A 19899-nucleotide genomic window follows, 5' to 3' on the forward strand; every position below is an offset into this window, starting at 1 on the left:
GAACCAAAGAGGCGTCTCTTCATCGTTGGTGAAGGGAGACCTCTAAGGTGAAGTGGAAGGCGAGCTTTCCGACGAAGGGAACTTCTGGGGGCCGTTGGATCAGCAAGCTGACTGTACGCCACAGGGGTCTTGGTTTCCCCCTCGAAGGATGTTCAGGAACGGGGGAAACTAAGTCGGCAGCAACCGCTGGAGAGTCTGGAGGGGCAGGGGAGTTGGATGATATCAAGTGACACCTCTGACACTAAAACGTCGAGGGTCAGAGGATCTACCTCTGACGGTGACGATGACTGCTGAATAGAAGCACCCATGCGGATGAACTGCAGCAAAGCTTCCTTGGAGGGCGGACCCGTAAGCCCCAAGGAAGACCAAATCTGCAAGGGGTTAGTGACAAGGCCTCACGCGGGGGGAGAGGTGGGGCCACTTTGCTAGGGGAAGCAACACCATCTCTCAAGAACCGGGGATGGCCGACATTAACTCTGTCTAGGCTACAACTCGACGGTCTCTCGTAAAAGGCTGAATGAGTACGAGCCTCGGAGGAGGGTTGGGAGACAGAAAAAGAGGCCTTGGGTTTTTCTCCCTTCAAAGGAACCTTCGAAGGAGAAATATCCTTCTTGGACTTCTTCCACCTTTGCCCAAAACCTCTCCCACTGGGAGGAAGACCACTCCCTACACTCATTACACTTATTTACGCAGTCACACCAATGACCACTGCATACAGGACAGAGGGTGTGAGGATCAGTCTCCACCGCCGACAAACGTCCCACAAGGGAGGCCGGAGAGTCTAGGGCAGGTGCGCATGGTCGCAGAAGTCAATTTCACAAACACACTAAGAGAAAAGAAAAAGCTAACGTCATTAATGGCTGCCAATATACGGCGAGGATGAAGAGCAGCAACGTCCGTTCATAATCTGAGCCGAAAGCAAAGTGGGCTATATCACAGGTGTGAGAGGGGGGAGTAGCAAGATACCCTCCCCTAACCCCGCTAACTAGCGGTATGGTTAGTTAACCCTCGTTAAATTTTACTGGCTCGTCATTTTAGCTACGCCGAAAGTAATACCCATATTAAATAGCATGGTCTGTATTCCATTTCCGGAACAAATACATATTATAGGAAATTATGATACTTTAATGGTGACCCAAGCGAATGTACACAGCATATTAATGTACTACTTGCCAAAACTGAGGAGCAATATGTTTACTGTATTTGTGAATCAAGTGTGCCAAAGCTAAGCAAAGATCATTTGAAGATTAAAATAAAAATTAAAGCATTATTAAATGAAGCATTCATGAACATGCAGGGTGTCAACTTTTCAAATTATGGGATGAGTATATCAATAATGAAAAAAATTCTCAACTTTTCTGCGGCATCATAAATAGCCACAATTTACCGTCTACTGTATTTTGAAATCAAGTAATAAATCTTATTTTGCTATTAAATTTGAAGTTATTTTGAAGTGATTTTCTTAAATACTTAGTTCAATTATCATTCCTTATTTCTGCATACTGTATACAAAAGTATAAAACCTATTTCTGTGTACCTTCAAGTTCAGCCTAAGCATCTTACAGCATAAGGGTTCCTGGGGCTTTAACTTCATTTGGCCTAACAGGTTCACAGCCAAATTAACACAGATAAATCATCTCTTAACTGGCCTCCTCCATCTCCCACAAGAGGGTACAGGCGCTTGATCCTGGCAGGGGCTTGTCCCATATCAGAAGTACCTGTTACAATGGGCTTATGCATCAGTTAACCTCAGACGTACACATTACGATTCCTAAAAAAAAAAAAAAAAAAAAAAAAAAAAAAAAAAAAAAAAAAAAAAAAAAAAATTTCCTTGTACATTTCTGTGCACTTCCACTGATCAGAAGTGTGTGTGCACTTAACAAAACAAGCGATAACAACAACCCAAGGTAAAAGTCCAACAGTGATGGTGAAAAATATACACAACATATTAGAAACAGGTTCTTTAACCAAGGACAAAAGTGGCTTGACTTAGGCAGGTAGGAGGCTCATCCTCACCTACCTCTTGTTATTACCACAGCTCTTTGTTAATGATTCAATGGCTATTCCATCTTGTACCCAAGTTATCTCTCTCTTTCTCATAGAACAATAGGTACCATAAATGTTAATGTAGGGTAAAATTACTTCCCAGTGGAACCCTCATAACTCCAAGTTAGAGTGCGACAATGTAAGGCTTATTCAACATTATCTGGGTGGCTGTTATGAGTATCATATGCATCCAGTGCAAGAATCATTATTTACTTTATTTTTTAGTAGACAAATCACCAAGTGGAACTCGCCTTTAGAGATGTCATGTAATCTTCCTCATTTAACATATTCTCATTTTCATTGTTTACTTAATAAAAACTGTTTCCCACATTTTTCCTTGAGTAACGTTAGCATCAGAAAGGATCTTCTATCTGAAAATAAGAGGTTAATTTGTAACACGAGTTTCGAAACTGTTGATATATGCATTCAAATCAAAAGAATGTTTGAGTATTTATTTTTGCATGTAGTTTTCACACTTAACCCTGTCAGGTTTAATATGCACACAATTCTATTCAAATTCTTGGTGCTATTCTGTACAATCTTTATTATATATTTGCTATAAGAAATGGATTAGTGCTAGCTACTTTGGCATTTTTCTCTATGATTAATGATGGCTGGGGCATGACTAAAAAACCGTACTGATCGACTCAATTGTGAACCCTATTAAGTAAGTTTTTTACTTTTGCGAGACCAATAATGAGTAACTGAACATGTATTGTCCAAACTCAATTCTGTTCTGTTTTTAGTATGACTATCATTACCAGGCTTTTCTTTTAACCAATTAAGAGCTCCCAAATATTCATGCACACAAAGTTCCCAGATATTGTGCTACTACAAATTTTTCCCCACCCTCCACTTCAGTTTCAGCATGACTACCATCACAAGTAGTCTCCAAGGTGGAAGTACAATCTATTTTGAAATTTAGTGTAATTTCATCTATAATGATAATTGATTACGTTGAAAATGCTCCCCATTCATTATACTATAAAGCTATTGTTGCTTATCTGAAAGTTCAAAAATATCCACAAAATAATGACCTACATGATTGGCATGTCATCGATGTACCGCTTGCCAGAACAGAGGAGCAGAGAGATTATGTTTATTTGCGAGTGAAGCATTCCACAGAGGAAACAAAATCACGAGGAACTTGAAATAAATTAGTTAAAAATAACACTTGAATAGTGAATCACAGGAACGGCATGTGCAGCACATACCTCTATCGCTCACCAGAACAGAGTAGAGAAATTGTGTGTATCTGCGAGTAAAGTGAGCTACAGCAAAGCAAAAGCCATCTGAAGGATGTGACAGGAATTACAGTAAAGTACAGATAATTTTGATACTTTCATTTCAAGTCACCTACAAGAACCATATATTTTTCCAACTAATTATCTTGTGTTTATCTATGCCTTTCTGACCATTATCATTTCTGCAAGATACTTTTTATTTCCCCACCTAAAGCAGTGGTTTCCCAATAATAATCCCTTATAATTGTTTTTAAGAGGGTTGGTCATCCTCATTAATTGGAGTCTTCATCTCCTGTAACTTCACCTTTTCTTAATGATATATCACTTTGTGAACTTTAAATAGAGATGATATCCAAGACAGATACTGTACCTTAATTAAATGGCATTATAAATAGATTGTATACCCCCTAAAGCACTTACTACACACATGACAGCCAGTGAGTAAATGAACAAAACATTTTTACACTTTTTTTTGCAACAAGCACATTCTACAAACATCAGCCATTAAGCAACTCCATAGGCTCTACAGAATGGTTTTTGGTTCTAAAGGTCAATTAGTAAATATGTCGAAGAATAAAATATTCCTAAACCCACATGACAATAGTTTAAGCACTATTATTCACCACTGATTTCCAAACCAGTGACAAAATTGAGAGCAGTCATATTGCACGTGTTGCCCTGATAACTGCTTGAGCTGTTTTGAACAAATTGTTTTGGCACAGTTGATAGTTAGGATATACCTTCATAATTTGATAATACCTACAGTAGTGTATATCTTGTTGGGATATGACTATAATCATTATTATTATTATTACTAGCCAAGCTACAACCCTAGTTAGAAAAGCAAGATGCTATAAGCCCAAGGGCTCCAACAGGGTACAGTAGCCCTGTAAGGAAAGGAAATAAGGAAATAAACAATGAGAAAAAATTAACAAAATATTTTAATAATGTTAACAACATCAAAACAGATGTCATATCAGTATATCAACTATAAAATGACTTATGACAGCCTGTTCAACACCAAAACATTTGCTGCAAGTTTGAACTTTTGAAGTTCTACTTATTCAGCTACCCGATAACTTTGATTCTACCTACAGTATTTTAAATTACTTTAGGTGGGGATGTTAGTCTGGCTAAGTAAGGATCCCGCATCCTAGGTTAGGTTAGGTTAAGGTTAGTACAAATTCCTGTAATCTACATACAGTAATTGGTTAAGGTAGGGAAAAACAGTAAATGTTTAAACATATGAGATTGCCCACTTTTGCTTTAAATAATATGCAGCATTATGTAGTGATGTTTTGCCAGGATTGCCTTAAATCATATGTCTTCTTGAAAAACTTTACAACGTAATTGGAAAATTAATACAAAGCATAATTATCTTATTTTAATGAAACCTTCATAAAATTATGAACTTTGAAAACTTTAATTAAACAACGAAGAAATTGAATATATAATAAAAATGGTTTCATTTATTGCTGTTCAAATTAAAACCAATGCTGTTGTTGCTGCTGTCGAAGATGATCGCCTTAAATGGAGGTCAAAGCGATGGTCAAGCATCTCCAACTTCCAATTACCATTTTCAAGAACCCCTAGATAAATATGAAATAACAAATATCAATTACACTACAAATGGTAATTTAAACTATCGAAATAACTTAATAAATTACTTAAACACAGGAATGCCATTCAAATATATATATTGTATCAATAACGGATTTCACTTAACATTATCAAATAATAATTACCTAAAGGCAATGGTCCACTTTGCGTATTAAGTATATCACTAGTATACAACGAGCCAAATTGACAGTAAGGCCGAACGAATAACCACCTAAGTAGTAAAAAACTAATGTAAATAAACTACTAATTAACGTAAAAGTGGCAAAAATTAGAGAACACCAAAATATGATACAAAATTTAATTTATCTAACCAGCTCAAAGTAACTGAAGATAAATGAATCTCTCAATTATGACTGGGAAATTATAATATGGCAATTCCATGAAAATTGTAAATGATATGAATATTATCCAAGGGTATTTTTTATTTGTGGGGGCTAAAAAGCAAAGCAAGGGACTTTCATTATCAAATGAACTATGAATTATAAATCACAAATTTTAAATGACCTTTAAAATGATGACGTACCTCACAACCCATACAGTCCGTGTATGCTGTTCGTAAATGAAACAAATCACAATTTCTGTGTTGGCTCTTGATGAGGCTTCCAAGAAGCAGGCAACGTAAGCTGCGGATCCATGGTACAAATCACTTATTTTTTCACCATGACGATAAAGAGGCCAGCAAATCAAATGTCACTGGTGAAGATGGCTAAGAACTAACTATATTTTCATGAAAAGCCGTCCACTTCTCCTTTCTGTAAGAAATTTATAACGAGCAGCAAGTCTCTTCAACGACCCAAACCATCTTAAGTTTTAACAGGTTATTAAGGAATTGTCATCATTTTATGTTAACAAAAATTATTTAAATACTAAAAATGCATGTTGAAATAAAAACAATCATTTGCAAACTTACCAAATTACCATATTATAAAGAGAGAGAAAAAAAAATAACTTAAGTGTTATTTTTCAACACTCCCGGGGAAGAAATCAAATTCTACATAAGAATTATGTAAATTTGATCAAATAAAGAAAAAAAAATATAATTAGTCTGAAATATCATCGTTTAAAATAGTTTTGAATTTTTGCCGTGATATCTCAGCAGCTTTTCTCTGTGGACGTTTCCTAGAAACGTCCATGCCTGGAATCTCTTCTTTCGATGCTACAGCATCATCATCATCATCTGATCCTACAGCATCCTCATCAGACTCCTTCCTCAAGAGTGGTATTAAAGTAGTAACATGCCTTTTAGTTATTTCATTGGTTTTACCCTTCATAACTTTCGCAGCAGTTACCTCTCCGTTGATATTCTTGAAAACTTCTTTGACAATTCCCATAGGATAATCAACAGGTTTATATCCATCATCCTTAATCAGCACAATATCGCCGATACTGATTTGTTTATGGTTTACAGGAGCATATCTATCCTTCTTATCAGTAGCTTGTTTAATTAAAGTGTTCATGAATTCCCGATGATAGATTTCCAGCAAGTTAGTTCTAATTTGTTTCAGCTTCTATAAGAAGTTTTAATTTTATGTACAACATCAAAGGCAACCTGAAAATCCTCATCAGAATCAGGGTCAGCTTGTAATGCAGGAATAATATTCAAAGAGACCAATGAATATCCATGAATAAGTTCCTCTGGCGTTATAGGGGTTGGTACATTATTAGAACAATCTCTTAATGCTTCTTTAAATGCAATCGGCCTTCTATTGATCAAATGTACAGCATGACAAACAAGATATTCAAAATCCCTAAATTCAATGACATTATTTCTGATTGACTTCCGTATCATATGCTTGGTCATTTTAACTACGCTCTCAACCAATCCTCCAAGCTGACTGCAGCCCTTATAGTACTGTTGAAAATGGACTTTCTCAACATTATTATCAGTTAAATACTGAACAGTCTCGGCATCCTTCAGGAAATCCTGAACAATATTGGCTCCTGCCACTATTTGCGTACCCAAATCACTTACTATAAACTGAGGGACTCCATATTCAAAAGAATGCAGTGACAAAGCACGCAAAAACTCTTCAACTGTCATATCCATACAGATCTTAAGATTAACTGCTCGTGTGAACATGCATGAAATAACAAGGATCCAAACCTTGACTTTATCTTTCCCTTGTCTCACAAAAAATGGACCACAATAATCAAGGTATACATTACCAAAAGGTTTATCAGATGGACTCAATCTAAATTCCCTATAGGCTGATTGATTAAGTTTGACAGGTCTTTGGTTATATCTCCGGCATACAACACATTCCTTCAGAATCCTTTTAACTGTTGAGAAGAATTTTGGTATCCAGAATATCCTACGTAATTCTGTCAAAAGGGCATAGCAACCGGCATGTTTCAAAAGCAAATGTTCATCCAATATAATAAGTTTTGTTAGAGTACTCTCTCTTGATAAAAGAATAGGATAAGTTTGGGTGGTTACACTGCGCTTCTCATTAAATTTACAATTCACTCTTATTAAATTATGAGTGTCTGGATACAAATTCAACTGTGATATCAAATTAGGCATAGCCATCTTGGTTTTAAAGTTACTACTTAAATAGTCAATAACATCTGGAAAATTTATTTGTTGATCCCTAGAGATGATTTGAGTCAAAGCCTTAGAGCGGAGGTCCTTCTTATCAAAGCCATGTGACTTGTTTATAAACCCTTTCCATCGATCCCAGCATTCCAGAACTTTCGCATGTATAGATATCAACTTATTCATATTTGAATATCTATCTAGAGGTATTAAGTGCTCTAGTTTTACAGTTTGGCTTTCTTTTATACGGGTTGATGCAGTATATGCCTCAATGGGTTCTAAATTCTCGACCATTGGTACCTTGAAACCTAAAATGTCACTTCTACTAGCTTGATCGAGATCACGTATATTGGGACCCTTATGGTAATTAGACTTCATTAAGCTTTTGAATGACAGACATCGTGTAATTTTGTCAGCTGGGTTGTCCATTCCACTCACGAAGGAGAATCCAACACTTCTCCCCTCACATAGCTTTGTTATATGATTCAGTTTGTTCATTACGAACACTGACCTTTTCTGCATTTTATCAAACTTATGAGAAAAGGACTTAAGCCACGACAGGGCAACAAAACTATCTGAGAATAGCCCCAAGTCAACTATTTTGATGGGCACCAGGCACTGTGTGCCACCCAGTTCATTATAGGTATCCAACAAAACCTCTGTACCCAAACATATAGCCTGTAATTCGAGTGAAGGAATGGACTTTTCATGCAATTTGGATCCAATGAGTCTGTTTTTCGCTAATACAAAGCTTCTTTCACCACTTCTTATATTGTATAAATATACAACAACTCCATAAACTCTTTTGCTAGCATCAACATAAGCCTCAAGTTTATATTCATCTGTCCTTTCACCAACACATCTCTGAAGCTCAAAAACAGGAGCAGAATTTACTTGGTTTGCAATATTTTTCCATTCCTTTTGTTGAAAGTCTCTAAGTTGTGTATCCCATCCAAGCGTCCTCTCACATTGCAAGTCCTGCATAAAAAGTCTAGCTCTGTTAAGAAGAGGACCATTTATGTTGAAAACATCATAATTAGATGCAATGGATCGCAAAATTTCCCTTTTTGTATTAGCCTTTTCATCAAGGCACAATTTCCTGGTTGAAATTGTATCACTCCCTCGATTCCAGATCATCCCAAGTAATTTCACCTCCATCTCAGATTTCTTGCATCCTACATCCGATTGCATATTTTCTCCATCAATTTTATCTTGTAGTGTAGAATCATTAGAAAACATCTGCTGTAGTTCAAATTTGTAAGGACCAAAAATACCCTGTAAAATCTCATATATCCAATTCAAGGTTTCAGATGATTCACAAGTAAATCCACCATTATCCATATATAAGAGCTGATACATTATCCATTTTGCATTTCTTAGTCTAGGATTATCATTCTTGCTATCCAGTACTAAAATTTTGAAAAGAGCCAACATCAAAATTGTAGGACTGCATCGAAGTCCAAAAGGAAGACGAACATTTTTGTAGGCAACTATAGAGAAATCCCCTTTCTTAACATTCTTATACCACAAAAAGAGTAACTTCTGCTGATCAAGCTCACTGAGTGCTATTTGATTGAATGCTTTCTTAATATCGAAGATGAGTAATTTAGATCCAAATCTCAAATGAAGCATTGCAGACGTTATCTTTTGATTGAGTGATGGGCCAGCATACATAGCCTGATTATGATTGACCGTCATCACACTGGACCTGCTAGGTTCACAAACATTGGACAGGAAAACAACTCTGCATTTTGTTGTTTCCCGATCTAGTCTAAAAACTCCCATGTGTGCTAAAAAACTGCACTCAGGATGCTCATCCATGTACCTTTCTAGATTTGGTACTCTTTCAATTATCCCAAGTTTTGCTTGTTCTTTAAAATTTTCATTCATAAGTTCCAAATTTGCCTTGTTCCTTTGTAATTTTCTCGTGTTGGACCTCAATACAGCCTTTGCAAGGTTGAAATTCCGTCCAAGCAAATGACAGCTCTTTTCATTCCATAGAAGAGGCATCTCTAGCCTTCCTTCCTCGTTTCTTCTTGCGTTATCAAGGGTAAACTTAATCAAATTTGCATTACAATCTGACATCAAGTTTCCATCTTCAGGGTCTGGTTCATAAATAGATTTCTCATACACAGATCGCAGCATCTCCTCAGTTGCACGTCTCAACTCTGATTCTTCAATCATACCTTTTTCATTTAAAATAGCGAAGTTAGCTTGAACCTCCACCTCGCATTCCAAACTTAAGCCACTTGGCTCACCCATAGAACTTCCAAATCCAATATACTTGCAGCATTCATCTATGCCATCAAATACAGGGGATTTGTTTCCATTTAACTCACATGTTTCCTCATAATCGGCAACCGAGCGAGAGTGCTCCGAACACCAAGAACAAGAAAAATTCTTTGAAAGATAAGGTAGATTCTGTTGCATAATCTTGACATTACCCATTAACATCACTCCTGCAGCTGATCCCAAATAAACAGATGGGTGATCATTGCCAAATTTTACTGAAAAATCTAATAAACAATGGGCATCATTTGTACCGAGTATCAAGTCAATATCCTTTATTTTATCACTACCATCAGTCAAATATTTATCAGCTAATTTGAAGCCTTTTTTGGCAAAGGCCCTGGCCACTTCTGAAATTCCTGGCAATGACAAATTTATATCTATGCTTGGTACACACAATGCATGTATTACACATGCCTTATCATTAAAGTCGCACTTTAATTCAACTATCTTGGATTTATACTTCTTACTTGAATTAAAACCATTGACTGTTAAAGAGACATTATCTTCTAACACTTTCAACCTATTATCACTTGCAAGTTTTTCAGTTACAAAACTGGTCTGACAGCCACAGTCCTTCAAACCTCTAACAAGGGCTCCATTCAACATTTCACAGGTAAAAGTTGGCAAAACAGAGGCGCCATCAGTGGTATGCAAAGCCTTAGTTATAATCATTACATCACTTGAGGTTTCCCTGTGTTTTGAATTACCTGCTTTTACTTCCTTGCTACCTCTCGCATTCATTTGTAGTTTTTCATCATGAGATTTTTCACCTTGATGATCACACAAAAATGAAAAATGCCAACCCTTACAAAAATAGCATTTCTTAAAGAATTTAAACTTGCATTTGTCAGTGGTATGTCCAATGTTAGCACATTTCTTGCAACCATTAAGTTCTTCTAAGCGTCTCAGCTTATACTCAGGTTCTTTATATTTTATACACTTATGTGTTGCATGGTTTTCCTGGCAAAGAGTGCACCTTTTCCTCGGAGAAGCGGCGTCAGCAGTACTAATTCTGTTAGTTTCATTATCCTCATATTTAACATTAACTGCAAGTGATGTAGAAGATTTTCCTCCTTGTCTCCTCCTTTCATTAAACTTCCTTGTGACGTCCATATAACGTTCAGATGCTTCAAAGAAATTTTCCTTTATCTCCTCAAGGGATGGACGTACATGATTAGTCACATTTATTAGCTGAGCTTTAAAGGAGTCATTCATGCCTTGCCAGATGAAATACTGCAAAATATCATCTACTTTGATTTCCAATGTAGAAAAAGTTTCAGTTACATTAGTAATTTTTCCAATATAGGAAAAAGGATCAGTGCCGTACTCAAGCTTCATTTCACTTAATTGCTTAATTACATTGAATTTCTGAAGCGAACGAGAAGCCAGTGCTTCTTTAAGCAATTTCTTAGCATCAGTATAGGTCTGCTTTGAAATTTCAAGATTCTCGAGTAAAATTGAGGCTCTGCCTGATACCTGTTGCTTGAGAAGTAATAGTTTATCTCTCTCAGTGTACGAATATGTGGCAATAGCCGATTCAAACTCAACAAGAAATTTTTCAACATTTTCACTTTCGGTGCTAGCGTAAACCGGAAGTGGAACTACAGGACTCTTCAAGAGACTTCTTGCGGTTTCAGAATCCTTGGCCTCAGGCTTAGAATCCATCAATTGTAAAACAGCAAAACAGGTATTTAATTTATCTGAGTAATCATCACAAGACTGCAATTCTAATAAGAACTCCTCTTCATTTGTCCCGTCTCCATACAAAGACTTATGGATTACAGTATTAAGACTGTTCAACTGATCACTGTACGATACCAATTTGATTTGAACAGCCTTCAACTCAGTTTTATTCATACGCATGAATTTATCATGTTCATTAAACAACCGCGTTACTTGGCCACGAATATATTTACGAGTCTTTAATTCTACACTCATTTCAATAAAATTTAAAACTTAGACCATGGACCCGCAAACAAACAAAACCCCAACCCGGAAGCTAACCAGACAGCAAAAACAGCACCTTACTTAAGCCCCACGTTGGGCGCCATCTTGAAAAACTTTACAACGTAATTGGAAAATTAATACAAAGCATAATTATCTTATTTTAATGAAACCTTCATAAAATTATGAACTTTGAAAACTTTAATTAAACAACGAAGAAATTGAATATATAATAAAAATGGTTTCATTTATTGCTGTTCAAATTAAAACCAATGCTGTTGTTGCTGCTGTCGAAGATGATCGCCTTAAATGGAGGTCAAAGCGATGGTCAAGCATCTCCAACTTCCAATTACCATTTTCAAGAACCCCTAGATAAATATGAAATAACAAATATCAATTACACTACAAATGGTAATTTAAACTATCGAAATAACTTAATAAATTACTTAAACACAGGAATGCCATTCAAATATATATATTGTATCAATAACGGATTTCACTTAACATTATCAAATAATAATTACCTAAAGGCAATGGTCCACTTTGCGTATTAAGTATATCACTAGTATACAACGAGCCAAATTGACAGTAAGGCCGAACGAATAACCACCTAAGTAGTAAAAAACTAATGTAAATAAACTACTAATTAACGTAAAAGTGGCAAAAATTAGAGAACACCAAAATATGATACAAAATTTAATTTATCTAACCAGCTCAAAGTAACTGAAGATAAATGAATCTCTCAATTATGACTGGGAAATTATAATATGGCAATTCCATGAAAATTGTAAATGATATGAATATTATCCAAGGGTATTTTTTATTTGTGGGGGCTAAAAAGCAAAGCAAGGGACTTTCATTATCAAATGAACTATGAATTATAAATCACAAATTTTAAATGACCTTTAAAATGATGACGTACCTCACAACCCATACAGTCCGTGTATGCTGTTCGTAAATGAAACAAATCACAATTTCTGTGTTGGCTCTTGATGAGGCTTCCAAGAAGCAGGCAACGTAAGCTGCGGATCCATGGTACAAATCACTTATTTTTTCACCATGACGATAAAGAGGCCAGCAAATCAAATGTTGTCACTGGTGAAGATGGCTAAGAACTAACTATATTTTCATGAAAAGCCGTCCACTTCTCCTTTCTGTAAGAAATTTATAACGAGCAGCAAGTCTCTTCAACGACCCAAACCATCTTAAGTTTTAACAGGTTATTAAGGAATTGTCATCATTTTATGTTAACAAAAATTATTTAAATACTAAAAATGCATGTTGAAATAAAAACAATCATTTGCAAACTTACCAAATTACCATATTATAAAGAGAGAGAAAAAAAAATAACTTAAGTGTTATTTTTCAACATGTCTAGATCATAAAGTTGATTGTATACACTGTTGTAGGCTGGCTTATGTAGTCATGTCAGGTTACACCCACCAAAAGATTCATTTTATATTTTACATTTTCTTAGGTCTTCCTCGGTGGGTGAGGATTTCAGGTTAGCTAGGTCAGGACCTGGTGTCTATGCTATGATGGCCCTATTGTCCTCTGCATATACATACCGTAACTTATTTCAATTTTCATGTAAAGATTATGATGAAATTTATGGAGTTCTCCCTTTCCTGATTAGTGCTCTGCATTCAACATGTTCAACCCCCTCATAAAATCCTGACTTCCCAAGGAGGATCTTCGATAGTCTGGGAGTTGTGATCCACACAAGCTTTATTGGATGGTTTAGGCCTACCTAAAAGATGTCAGGATTAATTTACTTTTTTCAAAGGATATAATACACTAAACAATGCATCTGTAGAATAAACAAACCAGGGACAAAAAGAAGCACACAATCACTGAGGAAAAAAGAATTCCCAGATTTGAAAATATAGCACACCATATGTATATGATTACCTACAAACTTTAATTGGTATTGGCAAGAAAAAACACTACTTTTACCTACTTCTAATAATTAATAAAAGGAAAATAAGTCATTATTATTCAACAGTCTACGCTATTTCATTTAAGAGATCCAGAACTTAAAAAAGAAAGTAGAGATAGCATGTCAATGTTTTAGTACCTTATACTTGACCAAAATTTGGTCAATATACAAAAGTAAAGTATTCCAGCAGTCACATTTTACTTATTTAATTCCAAATGAAAATCAAATTCCACTTAGAATGGGTAAAACACATTGGAGAATCCTCTAATAAAAACAACTAAATTGGGTAAAATTATAGAAAAGTACAATAAATGGTTTTTAAAAAATAAGACTTTAATTAGTTCATTTTTAAAATAAGACTTCTAGTAGCGTAGTTTTTGGTATTTTCAAATTTTTTTATAATGATTTCTGGTAGAAACCTATAGTTACTAAGATATGGTGGGTTAACTACCATAGCCGAAAAGCTACGGCTTTGCAGCTAGGTATCATCATTGGTTACGTTCAAAACACCTTATATACACTGTGCACTATTACTAGGTTTTGAGTATGGTAACTGATCTTTTTATGACGACGACTGACAGAAAAAAGTTTAAATAATTAAATTTACGTATACAATTAGACAAATACACTATATTTTAGGGTACAGTATTTATCATGTAATTGATGACAATACCTAGCGCCACGCCATGGATTTTCAATTATGGTAATCAACCCATCAAAAAGATAATGATTCCCGCCAGAACTCTTCATAGAAAAACGTTCAAAAAACCGCAAAAAGCTTTAAAACCAGTCTTACTTTCTACAATGCATTTATTGCATTGTTCTATTACTTTTTTTCAGTAAAGTTATAGAATAGTGCAATAAAAAGTTTGTAGAAAATAAGAATTTTTTTTTTTTAGGTATTTTGTGGTATTTTGAACATTTGTGGTAAATGATCCCTAGCGGAAATTCATACTTTTTGAGTTATGGTAAATCGACTACCATATCTGAAAAGCTAAGGCGTTGCGCTAGGAAGTGTCATCAATTACTTTCAAAACGCCTTAATATTTAGTGTACTAGTCTAATTATGTAGCTATTTAAATCAACTTTTATAATTTTTCGTTTTCGCCCGTCATAAAAAACCAGCTATAGTAATAAAAAAATGTTAGCGTAAATCAAAACCAAATAATAGCAATGAAATGTCAAAACACTGAAGCCTTTGTTTGTCAGGACTTCGGGACACCAAAAAAAAAAAAGGGGGGGGGGTGTTTTCATACCATTTTCGAAACAGTCGTTTATAGCAGTATTCATCGTATTACAAATATTTCCTACCTTAACCGAGCTAATGATTTATTGCTTGCAATTAACCATTACCTCATTGCTCCTATGTTCAGGAAGGTGGCACGGTTTGCTATGCACGTTAGCGTCGAGGGACAGTATTTCGGCATTATCAATCATACAAACGTTAATTGTTTACAACACCACGCTCTCCATTCACTCCAAAATAATGCAATCCTGCAATTCTCATCTTCTTACACAGTAATTAGATGGTTATTTAAATTCTGGGAAAGCAATAATTAGCAAGATATGTTGAGGAAGGCGGGAAGAGGTTACAGAAATAAAATAGCTCGGTTTCCTCACTAAACGACTTGGAACTAACATGTCAACATCGTCAACCAAACAGAATTCGTGATGCCAGCGTACATAAACGGAACTTTGTGATGCCAGCGTACATTTGATATACTGTACTGTATATTCAAAATACACTAAATTAAAAATGGATTAATTACTCAAGTGTCCATAAAATATGCAAGTTACAATAGTGACACTTTTGAGTAATCAATTTTTAATTAAGTATATTTTGAATATACAGTACAGTATATCAAACGTACGCTGCTATCACGAACTTCTGTTTATGTACACTGGCCTCACAAATTCAGTTTGGTTGACGATGTTGACATGTCAGTTCCAAGTTGTTTAGTGAGGAAACCGAGCTATTTTCTTTTTATAACCCCTTCCCCCCTTCCTCAACATATCTTGCTAATTATTGCTTTCCCAGAATTTAAATAACCACCTAATTACTGTGCAAGAAGATAACTGCAGGATTGCATTATTTTGGAGTGAATGGAGAGCGTGGTGTTGTAAACAATTACTGTACCATACAAACTTGAAGTGGGCGAGTAAACACTTAACAAAGGGGCGAGTTGTAGCTTCGCGCTACAGCATCTGTTAGAACATGGACTTGGCTTCCATTTGCAATGAGCAGACTAAATATATCAAAACAACTTCACCCAAAGTTTCATTACAACCATGATCAATAAAATAAGAACGATGATTAGATTGCATATTTGAATATTGAAAATTAGAGGTTTAGAATATAAACCTTGGCCCTTTTAATCTGTTCATCCAAGTAACTTTTGGCACAACCCATCACTTTTCTGAAATACCAGGTGGAAGGAGACTCCTAAAGTGCCATGACAAAAAGGGGTAAATGTCCAAAAGGCCGCACCCGTTTTCCAAGTATTAACGACGAAAAACGGCGAAAAACAAACATTGGTGTTGCACATAGCATAGAAACACAAGGAAATTAATAAAAAAGAAACTAGGACTTACTCTTACACACAAAATGTAAGCATAAACCTACTACTACAATTATGGGGGACCCCAGTGGGAAGCGGAGGTTTTGGGTGGGGGGGAGGAGAAAAGTGATTTTCGGGACACGACCAAACCTAATACACCCACCTAACCTAACTTAGGGCCCTGTACCCTACCTAGGCCTACCGGGGGAGGCCAACCCCCTTAAGGGCAGAGTGATTTTCGGGGCCAAACGTGTAGGATGTCATAGTGGACTAGTTTGTCTGCGGATTATAGTAATTACAGGGCTCATTTGGGAGCCTTTGTAGGGTGACGGACAGATCCCGTAGAAAACTGGAATATTCTGAACTGTGGCCGTCGTTCTAAAAACGATTTTGGCGGGAGAAGCTAACTTAAAAAACCCACTTAACCTATGCTAAAAGCCGTATCCTTACCCAGGGGGCATTCGCCCCCCGAACCCCCCCCCCCCCCCCCTTACACAACAGTTTCCTTACCTACGAGTTCGACGAGAGAAGCTAACTTAAAAAACCCACCTAACCTATGCTAAAGGCCGTGTCCTTACCCAGGAGGGCTGTGCCCCCCCCCGGACCCCCCCCCTTACACAACATATTTAAGATCCGTAGACCATTTCCAAACGTTTTTATTCTATACAAGATAACAGTCGGAGCGATAATAAGCAACGGAGCAATAATAAGCAAAATTAGGACGCTTGGCCGTAGCGCTACAAACTACCCCTCATTTGAGCTAAAAACAATAACAAGAGACTAAGAAAAATTCTGGGAGGAAGACAAGAGTAGCGTGAGTTTGTTAGTCGATATTTCGACTGTTATTGAATATCACTAAATTATCTCTTATACCACTATTTACATACATTCCTACACATTCTAGTAAAAATACATTGAATATCACTGGTATCTTCATGCGGCCCTCTCCTAGACATTAACCCAAAAAGGAACAAAAGGGGTATTTTCTAAAATCTGTAACTTCGTTAATAGAGGTTTCCTCCAATAAGATAAGAGACTCAAAATAGTGTATTTGCAAAGATCTACTCAATTATACGAGTTTCAAGGTCCTAACTAATATTGTACTATTTCATATTTGAACAGGAGTAACATGAGGCCAATTAAGAAGACTGCTAGGAGCAAAACAGGAATTTCTGAAAATCTGTAACTCCGTTAATATGTGTTTCCGACCCCAAGTATATGGGAATTAAAAGGTATTATTGTATCATTACTCTTAAATTGATGCCATTGGTAAAATGTCTTGGCCACTGACTGTCCCGACTCACAGTAGGCTAGCTAACATTGCAAACTACACAACTATTCATTTATTGTTTCAAAATAACTCAAAGAGATTCTTTAAAACACCTGAACTGGTGTCTAAATTAACGGTACTGACCTTTGGAATAAAATGTGGAACGTTTAATTACGTTAAACGGTGAAAGTTTGGCAAACTTGTCCTTCATCAGCACAAGGGAGTGGCTTCTTGATAGCGAGACACATTCAGATTGCGGAACAATACATTTGGCAGGATTATTAGAAGTTGGGATTATTTCTTATTTAATCACTACTTAACTATATATTTTTCTTTTTTATATCATTATTTGAAGATGAAACAAATTATTTAAAGGTACACTTAATTCCAATGGTTTAGGATCGGAATATAGAAATATGAAGAACTACTTTTCTGACTTTTCTCCCAGACCAAAGACTATCCCAGAATTTCGGATTTCATGGAAACAAATGCATGGACACGCCCATTAAGAATGCATACATGATAAATTCATTATTCCTTGTGTTTATATATATATATATATATATATATATATATATATATATATATTTATATATATATATGTGGTAATATATGTTCAATGTAGTTTTACATTTATGCTCTCATGTACGTTGTGTTTCTCTGCTTGCATTTACCAGCTTATTATGTTGCTATTTGTGTGTCTTCGTGCATATTATTGCTTGTGGATGTCCCTGTGTTGTCTGGCCCTTACTTTGATGTATTTGTTTGTTATTGTGCATGTAAAGTAGTACGTGTTGTAATAGTGGCTGTTTCTATTGTTTCAGGAGGTGACTCCAGTTTTTGTGTGCAATAAAACCTATAACCTATGACAGGTTTTTTATTTTCACAACAATTTATTGCACACAACATAAAAATTTGAGAGGCCATGGAACGGTTCCTACGTCCAGAACGCTTCGAGGCTGACCCGGATTCTGCCACCGCTGCTAAGGAGTGGACGCACTGGCTGAGGACATTCAACAACTTCTACCAAGCAGTACAGAAGACATCTCCCAGTGCAGACAAACTAATCCTACTCACCAACTACGTTGCTCCTCGAGTGTACGACTACATAGCAGACTGTGACACTTATGTTAAGGCTGAGAAAGCACTGACATCACTGTATGTAAAACCTAGAAATGAGGTATTTGCTAGGCATGTCCTGGCCACACGTAGGCAGGGGTCAGGTGAGTCTCTAGACCAGTTTCTCCAAGCTCTGAAGCTCCTAGCAAAAGACTGTCAGTTCAAAGCAGTGTCAGCAGAGCAGGCGTGTGATAACTATGTTAGAGATGCATTCATCAATGGACTTTCTTCTGGTGCCATTCGTCAAAGACTACTCGAAAATATAACTCTTAACTTGCAAACTGCTTATGAACAGGCACGCACTTTAGAGATGGCTCAGAAACATTCTGCTTCCTATACTACTGTTGAGCCAATTACTGCTGCTGTACCTCAGCCACAAAGTCAGTCAGGTGATTCAGAGTTTTTAGAAAGTAGTGATGAAACTGCTCATCTTGCCGCCACTACTGGCGCCAATCAGTGTTTTTTCTGTGGATTGAAACGGCACCCTCGGTTCAAATGTCCTGCTAGGGAAGCTTTATGTCTAAAGTGTAAGAAACAAGGACATTATGCAAAAGTGTGTAGGTCAGGGAAACCAGTAGGGGATACCTCTGCTGGTAAAACTAAATATTCGGCAGCAACACTGGCTACTGTGTCTGGGGCTGTGCCTAATAGTCTTAGTAAATCTTTGAGTTGTTTGAAAGTTAATGGTCTCCCTGTTAATGCACTTATTGATACTGGAAGCTCGGAAAATTTTGTGAGTCAGAAGATTGCTAAAGAAAACAACCTAATCATACTTCCTGACGACGGGCACGTCTCTATGGCTGATGCGTCTCTCTCGTCCAAAGTCTTAGGTCTTTGTTGTGTTGATGTGGAGCTGCAAGGACAAATTTATCCTAGTGTAAAACTCAAAGTACTGCCAGCCCTGTGTAGTGATGTAATTTTGGGGCATGAATTCTTGAAGAATCATTCTGCTCTAGAAATAGCTTTTGGAGGAGCACGCCCACCACTCAAGATATGTGGGCTGGCAGCAGTGAAGTTGGTTGCGCCCGCACTCTTCAGCAATCTGACATCAGACTGCAGACCCATTGCGGCAAAGTCTAGACATTACTCTCAGGCTGATAAGGAATTTGTCAAAACTGAAATTGGTAGAATGCTACAAGAAGGAATAATAAGGCCCAGCCAGTCTCCATGGAGGGCCCAGGTGCTAATCACTGCAGGGCACAATCGCAGGAAGAGAATGGTGATTGATTATTCACAAACTATAAACAGGTTTACTGAGCTGGATGCTTACCCTTTGCCTCGGATCGATGAAACAGTGAATAATGTCTCAAGATATAAAGTGTTTAGCACCT

General features: G+C 36.6%; 2 protein-coding genes and 2 long non-coding RNA genes across 5 annotated transcripts in view; all 4 read right to left on the bottom strand.

Annotated features, from left to right (window-relative positions):
* The window catches only part of LOC137638250 (uncharacterized), a 35063-nt gene extending 17373 nt beyond the window's left edge, over positions 1-17690 (bottom strand). Inside the window, exons 1-3 of one of the 2 annotated variants that reach the window (XR_011043956.1) lie at positions 17594-17690; positions 2298-2417; positions 1538-1718 (exon numbers count right to left, since the gene is read on the bottom strand). This is a non-coding gene — a long non-coding RNA (uncharacterized lncRNA). Of the gene's footprint in view, positions 1-1537; positions 1772-2297; positions 2418-17593 lie in introns of both variants that reach the window. The other variant, XR_011043955.1, reaches the window with a different exon arrangement.
* Positions 4662-5589, bottom strand: LOC137637124 (uncharacterized). Its single transcript, XR_011043409.1, has 3 exons — positions 5434-5589; positions 5036-5121; positions 4662-4879 (listed from the first exon to the last, which is right to left on the bottom strand). It is a non-coding gene; the product is annotated as an uncharacterized lncRNA (long non-coding RNA).
* On the bottom strand, positions 5616-6393 carry LOC137637131 (uncharacterized). Its single transcript, XM_068369413.1, has one exon. It carries the CDS (start codon positions 6365-6367, stop codon positions 5951-5953), a length of 417 nt encoding a protein of 138 aa, XP_068225514.1. The 5' UTR covers positions 6368-6393; the 3' UTR covers positions 5616-5950.
* On the bottom strand, positions 6412-12598 carry LOC137638855 (uncharacterized). Its single transcript, XM_068371268.1, has 2 exons — positions 12207-12598; positions 6412-12050 (listed from the first exon to the last, which is right to left on the bottom strand). The coding sequence occupies exon 2, from the start codon at positions 11674-11676 to the stop codon at positions 6412-6414; it is 5265 nt and encodes a 1754-aa protein (XP_068227369.1). The 5' UTR covers positions 11677-12050; positions 12207-12598.
* Positions 17691-19899: the final 2209 nt, after the last annotated feature.

Source organism: Palaemon carinicauda, chromosome 3 (genome assembly GCF_036898095.1).
Source record: "Palaemon carinicauda isolate YSFRI2023 chromosome 3, ASM3689809v2, whole genome shotgun sequence".
NCBI classification, from domain to species: Eukaryota; Metazoa; Arthropoda; class Malacostraca; order Decapoda; family Palaemonidae; genus Palaemon; species Palaemon carinicauda.